Consider the following 25,125-nt stretch of genomic DNA (forward strand, 5'->3'; position numbering starts at 1 on the left):
TATAAAATAAACTGGAATCATAAAAGAACAGCTGAAAATTAACCTAACCTTAAAACTAATATAAAATTAAAAAAACCAACTAATATGACATAAAAAGGGAACCCCCAGCGGATTAGGGGGTTAGAATATACCCGTGGTAGGTATGCCTGTCGTAAGAGGCGACTAAAATACCACATTCAAGGGGTTGTGTAGCGCAACCTTTTCAGGTTGCCATAGCAATATATAGCTTCTCCAAACCCAAATGTCAACCTCACCTTCGAGCGGCGAATCCCGTTTCACTAACGCACGAGGCTCTGGTGACCCCAAGGTCCTCGTGGAACTTGTAGGTAGGGAGGGAGGGATGGCCTGAAGGTTTAATGTGGCCATACAAATCGTTCCCGAGATGGTCGGGCTAGCACCTCAATGCAGCTGTGTTACCGAAGCCTACCGGATCTGTATCCGGTAAATGACCACCACATCGATAACACTCCCCAAACCCTTCGGGGAGCAACCTTATCGCTACAACAACGACAACAACAACATAAAAAGGGAATAACATATAGGCAATTGCCAAGGTATTTTATTCGTCGTTTCTGCTAGTTCAATCAAATTTTATATTAGAAACCATCAAGTCTTAAAATTTTACATGAATACAACACTCTTGTGTACCGCTCAATAGAAAAGAATGAAATACGATAAGAACACAGACAGATTTTAGATTTAAATTGAAAATGGTGCTTGAACTAAAATTAAGTACGAACTATTCTATAAATCTTTGTAGTAAGTCATTTATATTTGTATATGAAAATACTTTTTTAAGCTAAATAATAAACCTTGGCATACTTATTTATCGTGGAACAAGTCGATGACAGCGTTAATTCATATAAGAGCAATGCAATTAGGAAACGACAACCAAAGAGCTAACTAACTCAAATATACATGAATATATTTAAAATAAAAAAAAAAGTGGTAATACTAAATATAAGACACAAGTTGTGAATTTCATAAAATTTAAATATAAAATAATTTATTTATAAAAATATATATGTCATACACAAAAATAAAAATATGTCTTCTATAAACTCATTTCCGTCTGTCAAACTGAAAAATATGAAATGTGTACCAATTTTTCTCTGGAAAAGTAAGCGCGATTTTTTTATAGTAATTTGTTTACTTTTTTGATAGGGATTTTTATCACCCTCCGGGTTCCTATTATGTGAATACATTTCCAAATACCTAATGAAGGAATTAATAATTTTCTTCCAACTAATCATTTTCATATATAATACTAATAAGTTTCGAAAACAAATGTTTCCATTTAAACTTTCTTTTTATACTCAGTTGAGCAGAGCACACAGAGTATATTAACTTTGATTGGATAACGGTTGGTTGTACAGGTATAAAGGAATCGAGATAGATATAGACTTCCATATATCAAAATCATCAGGATCGAAAAAAAATTTGATTGTTCGTCCGTCCGTTAACACAACTTGAGTAAATTTCGAGGTATCTTGATGAAATTTGGTATGTAGGTTCCTGAGCACTCATCTCAGATTGCTATTTAAAATGAACGATATCGGACTATAACCACGCTCACATTTTCGATATCGAAATTTCGAAAAATCGACAAAGTGCAATAATTCATTACCAAAGATGGATAAAGCGATGAAACTTGGTAGGTGAGTTGAACTTATGACGCAGAATAGAAAATTAGTAAAATTACAATGGGCGTGGCACCGCCAACTTTTAAAAGAAGGTAATCTAAAACTTTCGCAAACTGTAATTTGGCAGTCTTTGAAGATATCATAATGAAATTTGGCAGGGCGTTACCCCTATTACTATATGTATGCTTCATAAAACTTAGCAAAATCGGAGAACAACCACGCCCACTTTAAAAAAAAAAAATTTTTAAGTAAAATTTTAACAAAAAATTTAATATCTTTACAGTGTAGTATGTGTACTTGTGCATTTGAACTGTATAACATATTTGGTTTTCATGTTTGATATAGAAAGCTTTGTTTCAAATGGTTAGCAACATATTTTCATTTACTTTTCCCTTATATGTTTGTATGTATTTGTTTTATTTGTCAATTTGAATATTGTCTTATTCAAGTTTATATAAAATATGGAATTGTGTATGTAACGTATTTTCATTTTGAGAATTGTTTCTATGTTTGAATTTTGATTATTATATAAGTGTTTGTGTGAATATGTTTAAAAGGGCGTACACTTGTTCGATTTGTTGAAAATGTATTTGTTAAGGGGAACAAGTGTACGTGACTCGTTGAAAAAAATATTGCAACGAGTTCAGGTTTTGAATTTGGAAAGTTGTATTTTGAGAATTAGAATTAAATAGATTGTTGAATTGAACGGACGTATTATTATTATAATTTACGGTATCTTCCGGTGGCCTTACAACAGTATATAAGTAAATTATGTCAGCATTCAACTCCAGTAATGATATGGTGCAACATAATACAAAAATAAAAGAAAATTTCAAAATGGGCGTGGCGCCGCCCTTTTTCATTTAATTTGTCCAGGATACTTTTAATGCCATAAGTTTAACAAAAATTTACCAATCCTTGTGAAATTTGGTAGGGGCTTAGATTCTAGGACGATAACTTATTTCTTTGAAAAAGGGCGAAATCGGTTGAAGCCACGCCCAGTTTTTATACACAGTCGACCGTCTGTCCTTCCGATAGGCCGTTAACATGATAACTTGAGCAAAAATCGATATATCTTTACTAAACTCAATTCACGTACTTATCCCAACTCACTTTGAATTGGTATAAAAAATGGCCGAAATTCGACTATGACCACGCATACTTTTCCGATATCGAAAATTACGAAAAATGAAAAAAATGTCATAATTCTATACCAAATACGAAAAAAGGAATGAAACATGGTAATTGGATTGGTTTATTGACGCAAAATATAACTTCAGAAAAAACTTTGTAAAATGGGTGTGACACCTACCATATTAAGTAGAAGAAAATGAAAAAGTTCTGCAGGGCGAAATAAAAGACCCTTGAAATCTTGGCCGGAATACTGTTCGTGGTATTATAAATAAATTAGCGGTATCAAACAGATGATGTTCTGGGTCACCCTGGTCCACATTTTGGTCGATATCTGGAAAACGCCTTCACATATACAACTACCACCACTCCCTTTTAAAACCCTCATTAATGCCTTTAATTTGATACCCATATCGTACAAACAAATTCTAGTCACCCCTGGTCCACCTTTATGGCGATATCTCGAAAAGGCGTCCACCTATAAAACTAAGCCCCACGCCCTTTTAAAATAATCATTAACACCTTTCGTTTGATACCCATATTGTACAAACGCATTCTAGAGTCACCCCTGGTCCACCTTTATGGCGATATCCCTAAATGGCGTCCACCTATAGAACTAAGGCCCACTCCCTCATAAAATACTCTTTAATGCCTTTCATTTGATACACATGTCATACAAACACATTCAAGGGTTACCCTCGGTTCATTTTCCTACATGGTTATTTTCCCTTATGTTGTCACCATAGCTTTCAACTGAGTATGTAATGTTCGGTTACACCCGAACTTAACCTTCCTTACTTGTTATTTCCTAAATTGTGTGCAGTTAAAAAAAAAGTAAAAACTACTTTTATATATTTTCAATGCTCTTTACAATGTGAATTCATTTATTAGGTTTCATGTATTAACGCGTAGTATACGTATGCAGATATGTATGTATGTATATACAGTTAGATAATCAACATCTTTTGTATATTAAGCATATGAATGTATGTGTTGTAAATTGATAGAATAAATCTAAAATATAACTTTAATTTATCGAAACAAAAAACAAATCAAAAGAAGTTTTAAACATTTTGTTCGAAATTCGCATGTAAGTATGTATGTATATACAAGTATAATATATTCAATCTTTTCATTTAAAGCACTTCTTAATGGTTGTAGGTGATTCTTTTAGGAATTCATATTTGGACGCTTAAAAGTATTTAGCTACATGTTATGGATTAAATAAATCTGCTAAAGGATTATCGGCCAAAGGCGTTGGTGGCTTATTAGGTGCTGATAAAGATTTGGAAGCTGTTGGTTGTTGCTTTGCGGCTGGTAATTGCGTTTTTGGTGTAATTAGTGTATTTTCTTTAGCTGCAACTAGAAAAATAACGAAAATAAAAATTAGAACTAATACAACGTAGACTCCCTTTTACATGACACGACCCCAAATGAAGCTCATACGACTACTCACCTTGCTTTATCCTGCCCTTTCCACCGAAAAGATCATCTTCATCACTGTCAATATCACTAAACAGTCCACTACTGGTGCTTGTTGCTAACAATTTTGTTGTTGTTTTCTTTTTGTTCTTCAAATTTGACAAAAAGTCATCATCATCTTCATCATCACTACCGAATATTGAATCTAATTTGTTTTTGTTGCTTATGGCAGTTGTTGTTTTCGGTTGAGCGTCTACATTGACCGCTTTTGTTGCTGTTGCTATTGTTGTTCGTGACAAACGCTTTTCGGGGTTCGTTTTTGCTGATGCTGAATGACTGGTTTTAAAAAGATCATCATCCGAATCTTCAGGTGTGCCGAACAGAGATTTTGTGTTGGTTGTTATTGGCGCAGCTTTTGTTGTTGTGGTTGCTGCAGCTTTTGTGATAATCGTTGCTGATGCTGCTGCAGTATTGCGTGTATTTGTTGTTGTTGCTGTTTTCGCTTGATTTGCGTTTATAGGAGCGGCACGTACGCTCTTAAATAGTTCATCTGCTTCGCCATAATTAGGTTCGATGAAATCTTTGTTAAAGCTTGTTAAATTTTTCTTGTTCGCTTGAGCTGGGAGCGTTGTCTGCTCTTTGGTAGTATGGGCGTGTATGTTGTTATTTAAAGTTAATGGTGCATTTTGCTTGTTCGTTGCGCTAAGAGTGTTTAAGGGGCTGAAAAGGAAGTCATCGTTATCATCATCATCTTCAACAAATAAATTAGTTTGCGGCCGCTTAATGTTTCCAGTGTTCTGACTTGATATTGCCGCTACGTGACTGTCAGATGATGTGACAATTTCTGTCGTTTGTTTACTTGAGAATGGTTGTGCTACTTCAACATCTGTTTCTTTATCCGGGTGAATGGCGCTATTTGATTTTGCTAGACTTTCGAGGCCTGCATCTTGATCTTCAAAATCATTTTGATCAGCAATTAGTGACTGACGATAATTTTCTTGACGTGCTCGGCGCGTGGATGGACGTCTTCCGGCTGGCACACGAACACGTGACTTACAAATACTCGGCAATAGATTTTCGGAAGATGTAGAAGATATTACAGAAACTTTTGAAGAGTTTTTACTTTGCTCTACAGGGAGTTTTGGCATCTCATTCCGCGTATCTATGAAGGATTTTGATGTCTCTGTGGAGCTTGGGCGCGGTCCACCACCCGGCAGTAAAGCCTGCACATTTATTTTAATATTTGGCATTTGTAATTTACCTGCGGAGTTACGCGGTTTTTCTGCAGAGGGCTGAGATTCGAAAGCTTCATGTAGCGCAGCGCGATCAATTTCATCCTTTATGGATGCGCTGATAATGTCCAGTTTCCCCGTTTTATCAGTCTCTACTTCAACCTCCGAATCTCTCTCCACAATTGCAGATTTTTCATTTGCAAATTGGTGTACTTTCTTTTCTTGCAGTGTTTGTGGCTTCTGCGGCTGCGCCTGCGCCGTCGCCTTTTCTACAATATCAAATTGTTGCTCATCTGCTGTTGGTTCATCAACGAAAAGCCCATGAACTGCTTTCCTATTTTCCTTCATTTGCTGGACTGCCGCCAAAGTCTCTGAGAAATCATCATAAAAAACGCTAGGCAAACGTTGATTGATCGTGGATTTTTCAGTCGAGTCTTTTGTTGATGTGACAGTAAAGTTAAAATCTTCAACGCCATCATCATCTGGCGGAATTTCGCTAAATAAACGTAAGCCACCGTAATCACTGCTGCCTGGTTCCGGCTTATTACTGCCATCGTTTTGAGTATTTGTGTTAGATGCTGTGTTGGTTGTTTTTGTCGCATTTATGGGCGCTGCTGGTAGCGCAGGTTCATAAAAATCATTTTCCAAATCAAGTGTTAATTTCGAGATTGACATTTGTTTGGAATTACTGGTGAGTGTTGTAAAGAAGTCATCATCATCGGGTGGCTCATCATGAAATATGCCAGAATATTTAAGACTGCCAATGGCTTCGATGGCACGCGTTGACGTGGATTGTGCGTTCTCTGTGGCAGTGGGAATGGATATGGTTTCACTTTCGGATGGTCCTTCAGGATTGTCGTTTTGAGCTTGATCTAAGTTTATGTCAGCAAACTCAGCGCTATTTTTATTAGCGTGTAGTATTGAAGTTTTTGTTTCTACGATCGTCGTCGATAGAATGGTATTTCCGTCGGCTTGATTTTTTTTAGGGTGCTGTGTCGAATGCGTTGATTCATCTTTTGAAACTGTCGCTTCTTGTTGGTGGTGCTGTTCAACACAATTGTCATTTTCTTTAGACGTTGCATTTGCCTTTTGAGTAGTTTGCGATTGAAAGAATAATGGGTCCGTTTTATTGCTCTCGAAAAGTGTTTCGCTTGCAAGTGCAACAATTCCCGTTTGATCAAATTTTTTAAGTTGAAGTTCAGGATGATTTTTGGCGATAGGCTCCGTTCTGACTGTGTTTATAGTTTCCTGAGAGCTGTTTGTAGCACTTGTCAAAAAGTCAATTTTCTCACTCCTAAAATCATCTCTCATCTCCTCTTCTTGATTATGGATACCACTACCTGATTTAGATACCACCTGTGTGGCTTTTACACCAAATAAGTCATCATCATGTTCATCGTCGTGATCATTAGCAAAAACTGAAGCTCTTTTAAATGCACTTACAGTTGATTTATTCGAACTTTGAGTGTTTTCTGTGTAAACATTTGATTTAATTGCGGCATTTATTGTTGCGTCTTTAACAATTTCATTTGTTTGCTCGTTTATTAAACTTTGACTGAATAAATCGTCATCTTCATCTTCGAAGTCGTCTACGAAAAGTGGCTTTTTTTGTTGAATAATTTCTTTGATAGACAAGTTCTGTGGTTCTACGCATTGGCTAAAGTTTTCTTTTGGAATACTAGTTGTTATTGTTTCTTGATTCGAAGGCTGCTCCGTGAGCATATCATTTGTATTATCCTCGTTAAAGAGATCAGAGCTAAACACTTTATTTGTAACTTTAACGGCAGGTGGATCGGAAGCCTGCAAAAAAGAACAAAGTTTCAATGAGCCTTTTCTGATTTAATTTACACTCGTATTCGAAATAGTAACTTATTTATTATAAATATTGTAAAGAAATTGTTTTAAAATATTTTGAAATCCCCAGTTTCTTAGGAACAAGAAAGAGTTCGGAATAAACACAAGTTCTTGAATAGTATTCATACAATGCTAAAACTTTTAGTCAAAAGATTTTTGTCATTGAGTATGTAAGTTTTTATAAAAAAAAAAATAGCAGGAAAAGTGAACTTTTTGAAACTCCCCCAGCGGGTTAGGGTGTCAGAATATACTGCGGTAGGTATGCCTGTCGTAAGAGGCGACTGAAATACCAGATTCAAGGGCGGTGTAGCGCACCTCTTCAGGTTGCCAGCGCAATATATAGCTTCTCCAAACCGAATTGCCAACCTCACCTATCCGCGGCGAATCCTGTTTCACTAACAGACGAGGCTCTGGCGACCCCAAGCTCCTCATGGAACATGGGCGTGGGGAGGGAGGGATGGCCTGAAGGTTTAATGTGGTCACATAAATCGTTCCCGAGATGGTCGGGCTAGCACCTTAATGGTGCTGTGTTACCAAGCGTATCCGGCAAAGGCCCACCACATCGATAACACTCCCCAAAGCCTTCGGGGAGCAACCTTATCGCTACAACAACAACAACAACTTTTTGAAACATACCATAAAGAAATTTAAAAAAAAATTAATATGAAAAATCAGCTTTTTAAATCGGTATACAGAAATTTCTAGAATTTTATAAAAAAACAAGTAAAGGTGTCTTAAGTTCGGGTGTAACCGAACATTATATACTCAGCGTGAGCTTCAATTGCACATTTCATTTCAGGTAAATTACTTTTCTACATAACACGTGGCACCACCCGTATAAAAAAAATGTCTCCCCATTTCCTCTTACAATAAAACTTGATAAGTGAAATATCATTGATTGAAAACTATTTTTTGCTAAGTTATAGCTTATTATTTTCGTCTATGACCCTTTTAAAAATCTTTTATATAAAAGTGGGCGCGATCTTTAACCGATCTCGTCCATTTTTTCTAGAAATACTTCTTGCTATAGGGAAAATTTGTGTACCCAATTTTATTAGGATCCGTATTAACGAGTTATGGCTCCCGAAACATAGAAAATTGCTTAGTCATAAAAGGGGCGGTGCCACACCCATTTTTTAAAATTTGAAGTTTTTCCTATTTATTGTTATAATTCACTTGGGAGATGAAATGCCATTGTTATAAAGCTCTTTTTTGCAAAGATATAGCTTATTTTATTCGTCCACCACCCTTTTAAAAATCTTTCATATAAACGTGGGCGTGGTCCTTAACCGATTTCGTTAATTTTTCTTCAAAGCATTCCTTATGTAAAGGCAACCTCTCTGACGAATTTTGTTACGATAGAGTTAACGATTTTTGATTTATGATTAATAATATTTGTAAAATTGATTTTATCACAAGTGGGCGGTAACACGCCCATTATAATTTTTTTTTTTTCAAATTTTTATCAAGAGTCTCAATATCAGTCCACATGTCGAATTTCAGCATTCTAGGTGTATTATTTACTAAATAATCAGGTTTTTTGTGTTTTCCAAAATGTTATATATATAAAAAGTGGGCGTGGATATCATCCGATTTCACTCATTTTTAATACCAATCTATTCTGGGTCCTCGTGTACTCGTGTACTAAATTTGGTGAAGATATCTCAATATTTACTCAAGTTATCGTGTTAACGGACGTCCGTCTGTCGGACATGGCTCAACCAAATTGTTTTTCGATATTGATGATTTTGATATATGGAAGTCTATATCTATCTCGATTCCTTTATACCTGTACAACCAACCATTATCCAATCCCCCAGTGGGTTAGGGGATCAGAATATACCCGCGGTAGGTATGCCTGTCGTAAGAGGCGACTAAAATACCAGATTGAAGGAGCTGTGTAGCGCAACCCTTCAGGTTGCCAGCGCAATATATAGCTTCTCCAAACCCAATTGTCAACCTCACCTATCCGCGGCGAATCCTGTTTCACTAACAGACGAGGCTCCGGCGACCCCAAGCTCCTCATGGAACTTGGGAGTGGGGAGGGAGGGAATGGCATGAAGGTTTAATGTGGCCACATAAATTGTTCCCGAGATGGTCGGGCTAGCACCTTAATGGTGCTATGGTACCGAAGCGTACCGGATCTGTATCCGGAAAAGGACCATCACATCGATAACACTCCCCAAAGCCTTCGGGGAGCAACCTTATCGCTACAACAACAACCACAACAACCATTATCCAATCAAAGTTAATATACACTGTGTGCAAAGCACGCTGAGTATACTAAGTATAAGTTTTTTTTTTTTTTCAAAAATTAGCAAAACGTTTTGTGTGACTGTGGTATTGCACATCACTCTACTTCTTACTGACCGTTTCTTCCTCTCTCCTCTCTGCTGGAATTGCTGCACTTTTTGTAGCCACTTCCTTTTCAAAATTATCAAATAAATCCACTTTGGAAATATCGTTTGAGCTGTTTTGCACAGCAGAGCTACTATTGTTTTCTCTGGCCACGCTGATATCATGTGGCTTTATGCCCTCATCTTTTTTAAGCATCACAGCTGATGTAATTTCATCAAATGCTGGTGTATTATCAAATAAATTGCTCGTTGGTCGTGCCGTTTGTTTTGTATATGAAATTATATCCTCACCTTCACTTTCATCATCATCGAAAAGTATAGTTTTACCAATCGTTTTTTGTGGCAAACTAAGTTTTTTAGAACCAAATACGTTTAAGAAATCATCGTCGTCTTCATCATCATCAAAAAGCGATTTTGCAGTAATACTGCGCCTGGTTGCTTGTACAACAACGCTGGATTTCTGCTGAACTCTTTCTACTTCAGCGGTAAATAACGTATCATTTGGCGGACTACTCTCCCGACTTTCAAAGAGGTTTTTCGGTATACGTCCTTTAACTTCCTTAGGCTCTGCAGTCGTACGTGATGCCGTAACTGTCGTTTGGTTTGCGGCTGACGGGTTTTCATACAAGCTTTCTGCAAATAAATCGATTGTTTTGGGTGTTACTGTGGGTTGTTCTTTTTTCGTTGACAAGTTCCTAGCCGCTGGCACAGGTAATGATGATGGCTGGTCCACTTTTGTTTGTGGTTGTTCGTCAGCTTCAGTCATGAATGAATTGAAATCATCATCATCGAATAAGTTTACAGGCTTACGTTTACTTTGTGTGTTCATTGCTTGATTTTGTAATGATGCATTTACACGATTAACATTCGGTTGCTGCGCAGAAGTTGTATCAGCAAAAATATCCGTAGGAGGTACTGCATCAATTAAAGGTGGCGGTAGCATTGTTGACGCCTGCGCAATGTTGCGCTGACTTTGACCCAGTGGGACAGGGGGGGGAGCAGGATATTTATGTGACGAGGAGATAGACGTACTTGAAGAAGGCGGCTCATGCCGCAATGTAGCAAACAAAGCATGATCACGCGTTGTTATTGGGGGATTTGTTGTTGTACTGCGAGATGTTGTGGAATATGTATCGCTATCATCGTTGCTGGGTAATTGTTGTGCTTTTGGTAAACGCTTGTCTTGCGTAAAAACTGGAACACTCGTTATTGGTGCATTATTTGTCGGCATATGAGCAGGATGTTTATGTTCGATTGGTATGGAGGAAGTTGAAGCCCATTCAGAGAGATTGGCTGTATTACTCTCGTATGATTCATAATCAGTTGCTGAAGAGCTGGGTGACTCTGAGAACGCATCCGATGCTTCATCGCCTGAATACTCATTTGTGCCATCACAAAGACCCACATGCCAATGTTCTTTCCAAAGCTTACTTCCATAGATGTGTGGCAGTAATGCGTCATTATAGGGATTTTTAGGTTGGTAAATGCAGCTGAAAAATTAAAGAGTTTTGTTAGTTACCTTTTCTATAGGATATTTATTCTCAATATATTAGGCCAAGTTCAGCGATAGCATATATGATTGTTTAGAAAATAACCAAAGAGTTCTGGGAGCATTAAAGCGATTTCCAAAACAAGTAAGGAAGGTTAAGTTCGGGCTTAACCGAACATTACATACTCAGTTGAGAGCTATGGTGACAACATATGGGAAAATAACCATGTAGGAAAATGAACCGAGGGTAACCCTGAAATGTGTTTGGATGACATGTGTATCAAATGAAAAGTATTAAAGAGTATTTTATGAGGGAGTGGGCCATAGTTCTATAGGTGGACGCCATTTAGGGATATCGCCATAAAGGTGGATCAGGGTTGACTCTAGAATTTGTTTGTACGGTATGGGTATCAAATTAAAGGCGTTAATGAGTATTTTAAAAGGGAGTGATCCTTAGATCCATAGGTGGACGCCGTTTCGAGATATCGCCATAAAGGTGGACCAGGGGTGACCCTAGAGTTTGTTTGTACGATATGGGTATCAAATTAAAGGTATTAATGAGGGTTTTAAAAGGGAGTGGTGGTAGTTGTATAGGTGGTCGCGTTTTCGAGATATCGGCATAAAGGTGGACCATGGATGACTCTAGAATGCGTTTGTACAATATGGGTATCAAACGAAAGGTGTTAATGAGTATTCTAAAAGGGCGTGGGGCTTAGTTCTATAGGTGGACGTCTTTTCGAGATATCGCCATAAAGGTGAACCAGGGGTGACTCTAGAATGAGTTTGTACGATATGGGTATCAAATTAAAGGTATTAATGAGGGTTTTAAAAGGGAGTGGTGGTAGTTGTATAGGTGGTCGCCTTTTCGAGATATCGGCATAAAGGTGGACATGGGGTGGCTCTAGAATTTGTTTGTACGATATGGGTATCAAATGAAAGGTGTTAATGGATATTTTAAAAGGGAGTGATCCTTAGTTCCATAGGTGGACGCCGTTTCGAGATATCGCCATAAAGGTGGACCACGGGTGACCCTAGAATTTGTTTGTACGATATGGATATCAAATGAAAGGGGTTAATGAGCATTTTAAAAGGGGGTGGGCCTTAGTTCTATAGGTGGACGCCTTTTCGAGATATCGCCATAAAGGTGGACCAGGGGTGACTCTAGAATGTGTTTGTACGATATCGGTATCAAATTAAAGGTATTAATGAGGGTTTTAAAAGGGAGTGGTGGTAGTTGTATAGGTGGTTGCCTTTTCGAGATATCGCCATAAAGATGGACCAGGGGTGACTCTAGAATATGTTTGTACGATATGGGCATCAAATGAATGGTGTTAATGAGTATTTTAAAAGGGCGTGAGGCTTAGTTCTATAGGTGGACGCCTTTTCGATATATCGCCATAAAGGTGGACCAGGGGTCTGGGACCATCACATCGATAACACTCCCCAAAGCCTTCGGGGAGTAACTAATCGCTTCAACAACAACAACAACAGGGGTGACTCTAGAACGTGTTTGTACGACATGGGTATCAAATTAAAGGTATTAATGAGGCTTTTAAAAGGGAGTGGCCCTTAGTTGTATATGTGAAAGCGTTTTCCAGATATCGACCAAAATGTGGACCAGGGTGACCCAGAACATCATCTGTTGGACACTGATAATTTATTTATATATATAATACCACGAACAGTATTCCTGCCAAGATTTCAAGGGTTTTTTATTTCGCCCTGCAGAACTTTTTCATTTCATTCTACTTAATATGGTAGGTGTCACACCCTTTTTACCCCTATTTTGCGTCAATAAACCAATCCAAATACCATGTTTTATCCCTTTTTTCGTATTTGGTATAGAACTATGGCATTTTTTTTCGTTTTTGGTAATTTTCGATATCGAAAAAGTGGGCGTGGTCATAGTCGGATTTCGGCCATTTTTTATACCAATACAAAGTGAGTTCAGATAAGTACGTGAACTGAGTTTAGTAAAGATATATCGATTTTTGCTCACGTTATCATATTAACGGCCATGCGGAAGGACAGACGGACGACTGTGTATAAAAACTGGGCGTGGCTTCAACCGATTTCGCCCATTTTCACAGAAAACAGTTAGCGTCATAGAATCTATGTCCCTACCAAATTTCACAAGGATTGAAATTTTTGTTCGACTTATGGCATTAAAAGTATCCTACACAAATTAAATGAAAAAGGGCGGAGCCACGCCCATTTTGAAATTTTCTTTTATTTTTGCATTTTGTTGTACCATATCATTACTGGAGTTGAATGTACTGTAAAGATATTAAATTTTTTGTTAAAATTTTACTTTAAAAAAAATTTTTTTTTTAAGTGGGCGTGGTCGTTCTCCGATTTTGCTAATTTTTATTAAGCATACATATAGTAATAGTAACGTTCCTGCCAAATTTCATCATGATATCTTCAACGACTGCCAAATTACAGCTTGCAAAAGTTTTAAATTACCTTCTTTTAAAAGTGGGCGGTGCCACGCCAATTGTCCAAAATTTTTCTAATTTTCTATTCTGCGTCATCAGTTCAACTCACCTACCAAGTTTCATTGCTTGATCCGTCTTTGGTAATGAATTATCGCTCTTTTTCGGTTTTCCGAAATTTTCGATATCGCAAAAGTGGGCGTGGTTATAGTCCGATATTGTTCATTTTAAATAGCGATCTGAGATGAGTCCTCAGGAACCTACATAACAAATTTCATTAAGATACCTCAAAATTTACTCAAGTTATCGTGTTAACGGACAGACGGACGGACGGACATGGCTCAATCAAATTTTTTTTCGATCCTGGTGATTTTGACATATGGAAGTCTATATCTATCTCGATTCCTTTATACCTGTACAACCAACCATTATTCAATCAAAGTTAATATACTCTGTGAGCTCTGCTCAACTGAGTATAATAAATATAAACATTAAACATATACAATAGGTACAACATTATGTAAAGAGTAAGTCAATGGAAGCCTTGAATGTATCTCTGGACGCAGAAAAATCAATATTTAATCTAGTAGAGAGCTTATTTAATCCTTTTAGGGCGCGGAAAATTGGGCTAAAATTAAAGTAATTTGCTCTACAAGAACTCGAATAAAAACGCAGGAGTGCGCGCAAATTTTTTTGCGGCACATTAAACGATATTTTCGCAAGAAGAATCGCAGTCGAAAGAGCCCACGATTAAGTCGTACACAAACACAACCAAGTGCACCGTTCTCCTCGCTTCAAGTGATTTCAGATTGATCAATTGACAACGAGAAGAATAAGGCAGCGGGTTATCAAAATATATGGAGTTCAAAGCAAAACGGACGAACTTTCTTTGAACTCTTTCTATTCTGGCCGAATGATTGCTGTAAATGGGGTTCCAGATATTGGAAGCATATTCTAGTTTAGAGCGAACTAACGATATATAGGGTTTTCTTAGTATACGGATCTTTAAAGTCCCTTGCATATCTGCGAAGAAAAGCAAGGTTCCTGTAGGCCATTGGGAGCACATAACATATGTGATTGGTGAATGTGAAATTTGAGTCAAAGACAATGCCTAGGTCAACATGTTCGATAATTGACGCCAACTGGATGCCTGAAATAGAGTACAACGAAGAATAGGAGCTCATGGATTTTGAGAAAGACATACTAAAGCATTTTTTTAACATTTAAGAAAAGATTATTGGCGCGACACCAATCATCCACATTATTAAGGTCACTTTGCAGAAGGCAGGAATCTGAAGGGGCATTGATTCTACGGAAAATTTTAAGATCATCAGCAAATAGCAGAAAACTGGAGTTTTTGAAGCAGGAACCAATATCATTTATGAAAAGCACAAACAGGAGTAGACCAAGAATACTGCCTTGACGCACTCCAGATGTTGCGACAAATGAGTGGGACTTAAGGTTTTCGATTTTAACACACAAGAGTCAGGTAGGATTTCAACCAGCTTAAAAACACAGAGTGAAAGCCAATACACTCGAGTTTATATAAGAGAATCTGGTGAGAGGCTTTGTCGAAGGCCTTCGAGAAGTCCGTGTATATAGCATGAACTTGAGATCCATCTTTGAATGCGGATATACAGAAATCCGAGAAAGACGCCAAGTTAGTGAAAGTTGAGCGTCCGGCAGAAAAACCATGTTGATTGGGTTCAACAATGCATTTGACTATAAAGGACAGTTTATCTTTAATAATGTTTTCGAAAAGTTTCGAACAAACAATAAGTTTAGCAATGGGCCTATAGTTTGAAACATCGTTTTTATTCCCAGTTTTGAAAATCGGTGTTATCGAATCACATTTCCATCTATCAATAAAAATGGCGGATGAGAGGACAAATTAAAGATGTAGCAAAGAGGTGAACATAAAGATACGTTGCAATGCTTCAGAACATACGCGCAGACGCCATCACTGTCGCAAATCAGCGAGGGCTTTAGTGTTAACATAGCATTGCCAACATCGGTATTGAAGATCGTGAGCGATCCAAAATCTATACGTTCAGTGACAGCCGAGAGCAGATTCGGAACAGCAGCATCATCTTCAAAATTATATTCAAAGAATTCAGCGAAGAGTTCAACAGAACCATCCAGAGACTGCGCGCTCTTGCCATTAAAGTGCATGTAAGTGGGAAAATTAGAAGAGCACGTTTGGAGCGAATACAATTCCAAAAGGCCTTAGGATTTTCTTTTAGATCCGTTTCGAGCCTTCCCATATACTGGTTATACAGAAATTTATCGAGAACGTTAAACTGCTTCACACTAGTTGTATATTGCTCTTTGAGGAAAGTATACGTAGTATTAGCCCTATACAACTTGTTATACTTATTTCGCTTATTTTTTAGATTTTTTAGAGCTTTGTTGTACCAAGGCAGTTTATATAGTTTTGGCCCAAGAGGAGGCACAATGATATTAAAAATCTCACACAACTTATACAGGAAGGTATCGTAGCAAGCGCTGACGAAGTTACATCGAGGAAAGTATTGTTAAGCTCCTCAAAATTAGTTCGCCGGAAGTTTAAAGAAAGATTGTCCGCGAGAGTAGAAGCAGGAATCGCGTCAAAGTATTGAATAAATATAGCAAGCGGAACATGATGCTTATCGGACGCGCATAATGGCAGAGGACTCTCAGACAGTTCAAATATTAAATTTTCGTCCACAAACACAAGATCGAGCAACCTAGAAAGAGCGTTAAATAAATGGTTAATTTGGATAAGATCACAACTTGAAAAACTATCAATGAGATTAATTTCATGTATCTGTCTTTCAGGAGATCAAGACAAATTTGGTTTGGGCAGGATCTATCACATGTTTATTCAGCTTTATGAAAGCTCTCTAACGCTCGACAATTAATCTGATCAATATTACTTACTTCGTAGCATGTTCATCTTCATCTGAGTCATCAAAATCAAGCGCATACTTTTCATGAGAATTATGTAGCATTTCGAGATTTTTACGCAGAAAGATTTCCATCATTTCAGTGGAGGTTACCGTTTTCTCATTTGTCTGCATCGAAAAAAAGTTAAATATTTAACTGAATAGAAATGCATTACTTTATATGGCACCTACAGTTTCCACAGGCACTACACCAGGCGTCTTGGCAACGATTTCATCATCATCATGACATCGACTCTCAACAAACTGCGTGTACTGTAGTGCTGTTAAACTATTGGCTGCATTATCCAAAGCAATTGCTGTTCGATTAACGCCAATACTCAGTTGCTGTAGTGCATCATTTGTTGCTGTGGCTCGCTGTTCCAAATTCTGGAATTATGTTTTTTATGGATGTGTGGTGATTAGGCATATTTGATATTGTCCGTAATTTGAGATGTTTACCTGTGAAATCTCCTGCATCCATGCTAGCAACGAACAATCGCCTTCGAAGTTCCATTGCCTAGCTTGAGAGATTATTTTCGCAGATCTTTCACTATCTTCCATTATCCTGGTACTTTCAGTTTAATGAATTCACTAAAATTCAAAATAAATTGAGTCCATTGTAAATTTTACCAAGTAGCGCAACTAACAGCTGATGGGTGAAAATTCGCACATTCACACGCACAGTTCTCGACTCAGTTTCAAACAAAAACTTTAGATTATTTAACTCAAATTTTAAAGTGAGATAATCCTTACCAATTTATGTACATAGAATATATAAGGCGTTTTTGTTGTTATTAAAACATTAGTTTTATTTTTATTAAAGCTTTTATCATTTTTTTTTTTTAACTTTGAAAAAACTCCGAGCACCATTCCTTCATTATATGACATTCGGCTGCCTAGTCCACTGCCTTCCACTCTATTCGCAACATAACCTCTACTTAAGCTGCCAAACTATATAGTAAACAATGATTGAGTCTAAATTAATAATAACAAGGAAACAAGATAATTGCAAGAATTGACAGCTGTTATCAGCAGATTGGGTGTGTTCATTGCATGTGGTAGAGTTCAAAATTGCTTTGGTCTCAGGGCTACGTCACAGTTGACTGCTTAAGCGAATGAAAGATAGAGCGAAAAAAACAAAAGCTAAAGGAAGTTGACGTAAATTTGCACATAAAAAACACCTGATCTTTTGTTTATATGCGCAATGCGCAATCTTCTGTGTATGATTTGTGGTTGAACCTGACTGACCACTGAAATCATCCTTTGATATCAAGAGTTCTTAAAGGGCCAATTAATGGTGACTTATCCATAACCATATAAAACAGCTGATCGAAAGAACCTTATGGAAATCAATGTAATCTATTAATGGTGCCATACGACAACACTAAAGCCATAACTATATCATAGCCAAGCAACTGGTTTTTGGTTTTTCGCCATATCCATAACCTAAAAATATTTGAGTTGGTGAATTTAAGACCTTTTTGTAGATGTTATTGTTTTGGATACGTTTTGACTAAGAGACTTATTGTTTGTGGAATATGTTTGTAATTTTTTGCGTTCTCCTCATTTTTATGAAAATGTCAGCTGATTAAGGTTATGGCACCATTAATCGATCACAATGGTGATGGTTATGGATATAGGTATGATTACGACTATGGCGTTAGGGTGAAGGAAGTTTAATTAGCCCTTTAACCCTAACGCCATAGTTGTAACCATACCAATATCCATAACCATCTCCTATGTGGTCGTTAATGGTGCCTTAACCTAAAAATCGTGAAAATTTCATAAAGATTAAGAAAACGCAAAACATAATAAACATGTTCCACAAAAAAAAAAGTCTTTTAGTCATAACGTATCCAAAACAATGAATAAGATCTACAAAACGTTATTAAATCCACCAACTCAAATATTTTTAGGTTATGGATATGGCGAGAAATCAAAAACCAAATGGTTCGCTATGGCATTAGCGTTATTGTATGGCACCATTAATCGATTACATTGATTTCCATAAGGTTGATTCGATCAGCTGTTTTCTCTGGTTATGGATAAGTCACCATTAATTGGCCTTTTAACCCTAACGCCATAGTCATACACAAATCACATAAGAAGATGGCGCAATGCGCATGTAAACATAAGATCAGCAGTTTTTTATGATTTATGAATCGACCCTTTTCCTTTAGCTCTTTTTTTCATTCGCTCAAGGGTCAACTGTGCCGTAGTTGCGCAGAACGAAGCAATTTAGAACTCGTGAATGCGCAATCAGGGTATGTGATTTGTTTTAGTCGTAACCATACCCATATCCACAACCATCCCCATTGTGATCGACTAGTGGTCCCTTACTTAAAAATTTTGAAAATTTCATAAAAGTGAAGAAAATGCAAAAAATTACTAACATATTCCACAAAAAATAAGTCTTTTAGTCAAAACGTATCCAAAACAATAAATAAAAAATTAAAAAAGTTATTAAATTCACCAACTCAAAAATTCGTAAGTTATGGATATGGCGAGAAACCAAAAACCAAATGGTTGGCTATGATATCGTTATGGCATTAGCGTTATGGAATGGCACCATTAGTCGATTACATTGATTTTCATAAGGTAGGTTCGATCAGCTGTTTTATCTGGTTATGGTTTTATGGTTAGAAGTCACCATTAATTGGCCCTTGACGTGGTAAATATTTTCCAATAACCCACAATGAACACTAACGCATTGTTTGATTTGAGCAGCTTTTGGCAGAAGGATTCCCTCGCGAGTACCCATAAATAATGTAAGGAATACTCCTTTGAGAGTATAGGAGTATTCCAAAACTAATCTGTATTCATACAAAAAATGTGCTCAATTAACATTGCGATGTCCTAGGAGAGGAGTAGGTGATCCCACTCTCGCTTTGTTTGTGAGTATTCCATAGAGTACATACGTGAGAGTACTTTCCAAAGTACTTTCACTGTAGTACTCCATGGAGCACCCACAGAGGATCATATGCCAAAGTACTAAAGAGGAACTGTGCCGGAAAGAATTATCGGAGTGAATTTAATTTAAAATAAAAGTAAATGAAGAGGGGCAATACAACTTTTATATTTTTTACTACGAATATTCTTATGTTATTTATCATTTGCGTGAATAAAGAAACTTATATTTCTCTATACTACAGTATGTATACATAAAACCAGTGCGCGGTTGCATTTTATCAGAGTTGCCATAGTAAAATTTTATCATCAGTTATTTGTATGCAATATTTTACTTTTGGCAACTCTGTTCGATCGTCATCGTGTCGTGATCACGGTCGTTAAAAAACGAGCAATGATCGGCTGTGGTGGTCCGCAAACGCTTTGCAAAGGAGTATTGTTAGAGTACTCCAACATGAAGAAAATGGAACACGTAATCCAACAATTTTTGCAGGGTTTGTTTAAGGTTCGTTTTGAAAGTAAGGTGAAGGAATTGTATTCGAATTTCACATATAAAATGAAAATTATCGGTTGTTCTATATCGATGGTAAGCTCAGTTCTCTAACCCGACTATCGACAGTGTCATCGATGATCTCCCAGCTTTAAGCTGGAGACATTGGTGCTTTATCGGTAACCGTATCGGTAACCTTTTAACAGCAGATTCGACCAACCTTATGAGAATCAATGCAATCGATTATTGGTGCCGCTAAAGCTGGAGTCATTGGTGCCGTATGTCGTATCGCTGTATCCGTATCCCTAACGTAATCAGCTGTTTATCGTTACGACGGTAACCAAAACCCAATTGGTTGGTTACGATACGGTTACGACCTTAGCGGCACCAATAATCGATTGCATTGATTCTCATAAGGTTGGTCGAATCAGCTGTTAAAAGGTTACCGATACAGTTACCGATAAAGCACCAATGTCTCCAGCTTAAGGTCGTAACCGTATCGTAGCCAACCAATTGGGTTTTGGTTTACCGTCGTAACGATAAACAGCTGATTACGTTAGGGATACGGATACAGCGATACGACATACGGCACCAATGACTCCAGCTTTAGGTTATGGATATGGCGAGAAATCAAAAACCAAATGGTTCGCTATGGCATTAGCGTTATTGTATGGCACCATTAATCGATTACATTGATTTCCATAAGGTTGATTCGATCAGCTGTTTTCTCTGGTTATGGATAAGTCACCATTAATTGGCCTTTTAACCCTAACGCCATAGTCATACACAAATCACACAAGAAGCTTTAAGCTGGAGACATTGGTGTTTTATCGGTAACCGTATCGGTAATCTTTTAACAGCTGATTCGACCAACCTTATGAGAATCAATGCAATCGATTATTGGTGCCGCTAAGGTCGTAACCGTATCGTAGGCAACCAATTGGGTTTTGGTTTACCGTCGTAACGATAAACAGCTGATTACGTCAGGGATACGGATACAGCGATACGACATACGGCACCAATGACTCCAGCTTTAGGTTATGGATATGGCGAGAAATCAAAAACCAAATGGTTCGCTATGGCATTAGCGTTATTGTATGGCACCATTAATCGATTACATTGATTTCCATAAGGTTGATTCGATCAGCTGTTTTCTCTGGTTATGGATAAGTCACCATTAATTGGCCTTTTAACCCTAACGCCATAGTCATACACAAATCACACAAGAAGATGGCGCAATGCGCATGTAAACATTAGATCAGCAGTTTTTTATGATTTATGAATCGACCCTTTTCCTTTAGCTCTTTTTTTCATTCGCTCAAGGGTCAACTGTGCCGTAGTTGCGCAGAACGAAGCAATTTAGAACTCATGAATGCGCAATCAGGGTATGTGATTTGTTTTAGTCGTAACCATACCCATATCCACAACCATCCCCATTGTGATCGACTAGTGGTCCCTTACTTAAAAATTTTGAAAATTTCATAAAAGTGAAGAAAATGCAAAAAATTACTAACATATTCCACAAAAAATAAGTCTTTTAGTCAAAACGTATCCAAAACAATAAATAAAAAATTAAAAAAGTTATTAAATTCACCAACTCAAAAATTCGTAAGTTATGGATATGGCGAGAAACCAAAAACCAAATGGTTGGCTATGATATCGTTATGGCATTAGCGTTATGGAATGGCACCATTAGTCGATTACATTGATTTTCATAAGGTAGGTTCGATCAGCTGTTTTATCTGGTTATGGTTTTATGGTTAGAAGTCACCATTAATTGGCCCTTGACGTGGTAAATATTTTCCAATAACCCACAATGACCACTAACGCATTGTTTGATTTGAACAGCTTTTGGCAGAAGGATTCCCTCGCGAGTACTCCATAAATAATGTAAGGAATACTCCTTTGAAAGTATAGGAGTATTCCAAAACTAATCTGTATTCATACAAAAAATGTGCTCAATTAACATTGCGATGTCCTAGGAGAGGAGTAGGTGATCCCACTCTCGCTTTGTTTGTGAGTATTCCATAGAGTACATACGTGAGAGTACTTTCCAAAGTACTTTCACTGTAGTACTCCATGGAGCACCCACAGAGGATCATATGCCAAAGTACTAAAGAGGAACTGTGCCGGAAAGAATTATCGGAGTGAATTTAATTTAAAATAAAAGTAAATGAAGAGGGGCAATACAACTTTTATATTTTTTACTACGAATATTCTTATGTTATTTATCATTTGCGTGAATAAAGAAACTTATATTTCTCTATACTACAGTATGTATACATAAAACCAGTGCGCGGTTGCATTTTATCAGAGTTGCCATAGTAAAATTTTATTATCAGTTATTTGTATGCAATATTTTACTTTTGGCAACTCTGTTCGATCGTCATCGTGTCGTGATCACGGTCGTTAAAAAACGAGCAATGATCGGCTGTGGTGGTCCGCAAACGCTTTGCAAAGGAGTATTGTTAGAGTACTCCAACATGAAGAAAATGGAACACGTAATCCAACAATTTTTGCAGGGTTTGTTTAAGGTTCGTTTTGAAAGTAAGGTGAAGGAATTGTATTCGAGTTTCACATATAAAATGAAAATTATCGGTTGTTCTATATCGATGGTAAGCTCAGTTCTCTAACCCGACTATCGACAGAGTCATCGATGATCTCCCAGCTTTAACCTGGAGACATTGGTGCTTTATCGGTAACCGTATCGGTAACCTTTTAACAGCAGATTCGACCAACCTTATGAGAATCAATGCAATCGATTATTGGTGCCGCTAAGGTCGTAACCGTATCGTAGCCAACCAATTGGGTTTTGGTTTACCGTCGTAACGATAAACAGCTGATTACGTCAGGGATACGGATACAGCGATACGACATACGGCACCAATGACTCCAGCTTTAGGTTATGGATATGGCGAGAAATCAAAAACCAAATGGTTCGCTATGGCATTAGCGTTATTGTATGGCACCATTAATCGATTACATTGATTTCCATAAGGTTGATTCGATCAGCTGTTTTCTCTGGTTATGGATAAGTCACCATTAATTGGCCTTTTAACCCTAACGCCATAGTCATACACAAATCACACAAGAAGCTTTAAGCTGGAGACATTGGTGTTTTATCGGTAACCGTATCGGTAATCTTTTAACAGCTGATTCGACCAACCTTATGAGAATCAATGCAATCGATTATTGGTGCCGCTAAGGTCGTAACCGTATCGTAGGCAACCAATTGGGTTTTGGTTTACCGTCGTAACGATAAAAAGCTGATTACTTTAGGGATACGGATACAGCGATACGACATACGGCACCAATGACTCCCGCTTTAGGTGTTTTGATTTATTCTTTTTTTTTCCAGTTTTGGGAATTGAATCTTTCAATTCAAATAAATGGCAAGACCCTTAAATTGCCTCTTAAATCGCCAGGTTAACAAACGTATAAGGGTAATATACTTGCAACATATAGACGTGCATAAGCAGCTAACATATGTCGCAAAGTAGAAACCCGTCGCACAAATTTTCTCCTTGTAATTCCTAAATATATGGCTAGTTGCCATGTGCTTTTTCAAGATTTTCCATTCATCGTGAATTACATTTTTATGTATGCATCATAATTTCACTCCCATCCAGCAAATGGTAGCCCCATCATGCCCAAGCCAGTAGCTTCAGACATCCTCCCATTGTAATATAAATATTAATATAGTCATCATGTGTCATGTGAATTTGTTAAATAATTCAGCTTTTTGGGCAATTCCCAGTGGTGACTTGTTTTCTTAATGTAGATTATTAATCCTTCAATTGTAAAGTTGTAATTCCAATCGTGGAAATTTGTTTAATTGTAAAGTTGAGACCGGGTTAGACATTGTAATGCGCTTGTTATTATGCTTATTTGCTAATATTTACACTGCAATGCGCTTGCAATAGTTATTATTTTATGCTTTTTTTAAAAAATTAATGTCACATTAAGTTTGACCATGTGAACAATGCGGCGGCCACCGTGGTGTGATGGTAGCGTGCTCCGCCTATCACACCGTATGCCCTGGGTTCAACTCCCGGGCAAAGCAACATCAAAATTTTAGAAATACGATTTTTCAATTAGAAGAAAATTTTTCTAAGCGGGGTCGCCCCTCGGCAGTGTCTGGCAAGCGCTCCGATTGTATTTCTGCCATGAAAAGCTCTCAGTGAAAACTCATCTGCCTTGCAGATGCCGTTCGGGGTCGGCATAAAACATGTAGGTCCCGTCCGGCAAATTTGTAGGGAAAAATCAAGAGCACGACGCAAATTGGAAGAGAAGCTCGGCCTTAGATCTCTTCGGAGGTTATCGCACCTTACATTTTTTTTTTTTTTATGTGAATAATGCATATGTATATATCCATTTATATAGCTGCTCATTTTTGTGGTTACTCATGTGTCGTGTTGATTTATTATATAATACAGCTGGTACCATATGTGATGATTTTTTTTTTTTATTCATGTGATTATTAATTTTTATAACATGTTTAATGTATTTATGTTAAATTTTATACTAAATATTGAATCGAACTAGTTACACAATTAATTCTCATTTTACAGTTTTGTAGCTCCGTTATGTCATGTAACTGTGAAACACAAATTTTTGTAGATCCGTTATATCAAGTGCCATTTTGTGTAATTCCCATCTTAAACCCGTAGCACAAATGTTTTCCTTGTCATTGCTAAATATATGGCTTGTTGCCATGTGCTTAATCAAGATTTGTAATTCTCCGTGAATTAAGTTTTTGTGTCAGTAATATAATTTCTGTCCAGGTAAATTAATCTTAGTAAAGAACATTTTCATCGTATTAGATTTATAGTATAGCACTTTTATGTCAAATATGTATATATGTACATAACCGTACATTTAAGTATATATTAGGTGAATTTCCCGTTAGACTTCTGTGATATTATATATTATTTTATCACAAACTGTTTTAAATTTATAAAATTTATATCCATTATAATATTATTTAACATATTTATTTCAAATTGCCCGCTTTGAAACTCTGTAATATCACGTATTCATTTGTTAATGTTACACTTTATTAATCTTTATTGTTATTTCTTTTTTTTAATTAATGAAAGTCTATTTAATTTGACAACAAATTTATTTTAATCGAACTAAAACCATAATTTTTAAGCTACACGAAAACTTAGTTCTTTACAAAACACTTTGTACTGTACTACATTTAAACGATAATTATTATACCGACATCTTAAAAAGAAC

At 37.0% G+C, this 25,125-nt stretch overlaps 1 protein-coding gene across 2 annotated transcripts; it reads right to left on the reverse strand.

Moving 5' to 3' along the window:
* Positions 1–3,619: 3,619 nt before the first annotated feature.
* Positions 3,620–17,521, reverse strand: FAM21 (Family with sequence similarity 21). Of its 2 annotated transcripts, none has more exons than XM_067775011.1 (7): positions 17,456–17,521; positions 16,947–17,094; positions 16,680–16,874; positions 16,483–16,616; positions 9,653–11,129; positions 4,231–7,228; positions 3,620–4,130 (listed from the first exon to the last, which is right to left on the reverse strand). In XM_067775011.1, exons 2-7 carry the CDS (start codon positions 17,046–17,048, stop codon positions 3,988–3,990), a joined length of 5,049 nt encoding a protein of 1,682 aa, XP_067631112.1. In that variant the 5' UTR covers positions 17,049–17,094; positions 17,456–17,521; the 3' UTR covers positions 3,620–3,987. The 2 variants fall into 2 exon arrangements, with proteins under 2 accessions (XP_067631112.1, XP_067631111.1); XM_067775010.1 differs by having other exon boundaries at positions 3,620–4,136.
* Positions 17,522–25,125: the final 7,604 nt, after the last annotated feature.

The sequence above is a fragment of the Eurosta solidaginis genome, chromosome 3 (genome assembly GCF_040869045.1).
Source record: "Eurosta solidaginis isolate ZX-2024a chromosome 3, ASM4086904v1, whole genome shotgun sequence".
Lineage (NCBI taxonomy): Eukaryota > Metazoa > Arthropoda > Insecta > Diptera > Tephritidae > Eurosta > Eurosta solidaginis.

Bases quoted from the DNA above. Each gene is read 5' to 3' on its own strand.
- FAM21 (XM_067775010.1), bottom strand. From the start codon at position 17,048: ATGGAAGATAGTGAAAGATCTGCGAAAATAATCTCTCAAGCTAGGCAA. The intron at 11,130-16,482 runs GTAAGTAATATT...TTAATTTTTCAG, and splicing joins GAAGATGAACATGCTACGAA to CTGCATTTACCAACCTAAAA. The intron at 4,137-4,230 runs GTGAGTAGTCGT...TTATTTTTCTAG, and splicing joins AAAGGGCAGGATAAAGCAAG to TTGCAGCTAAAGAAAATACA.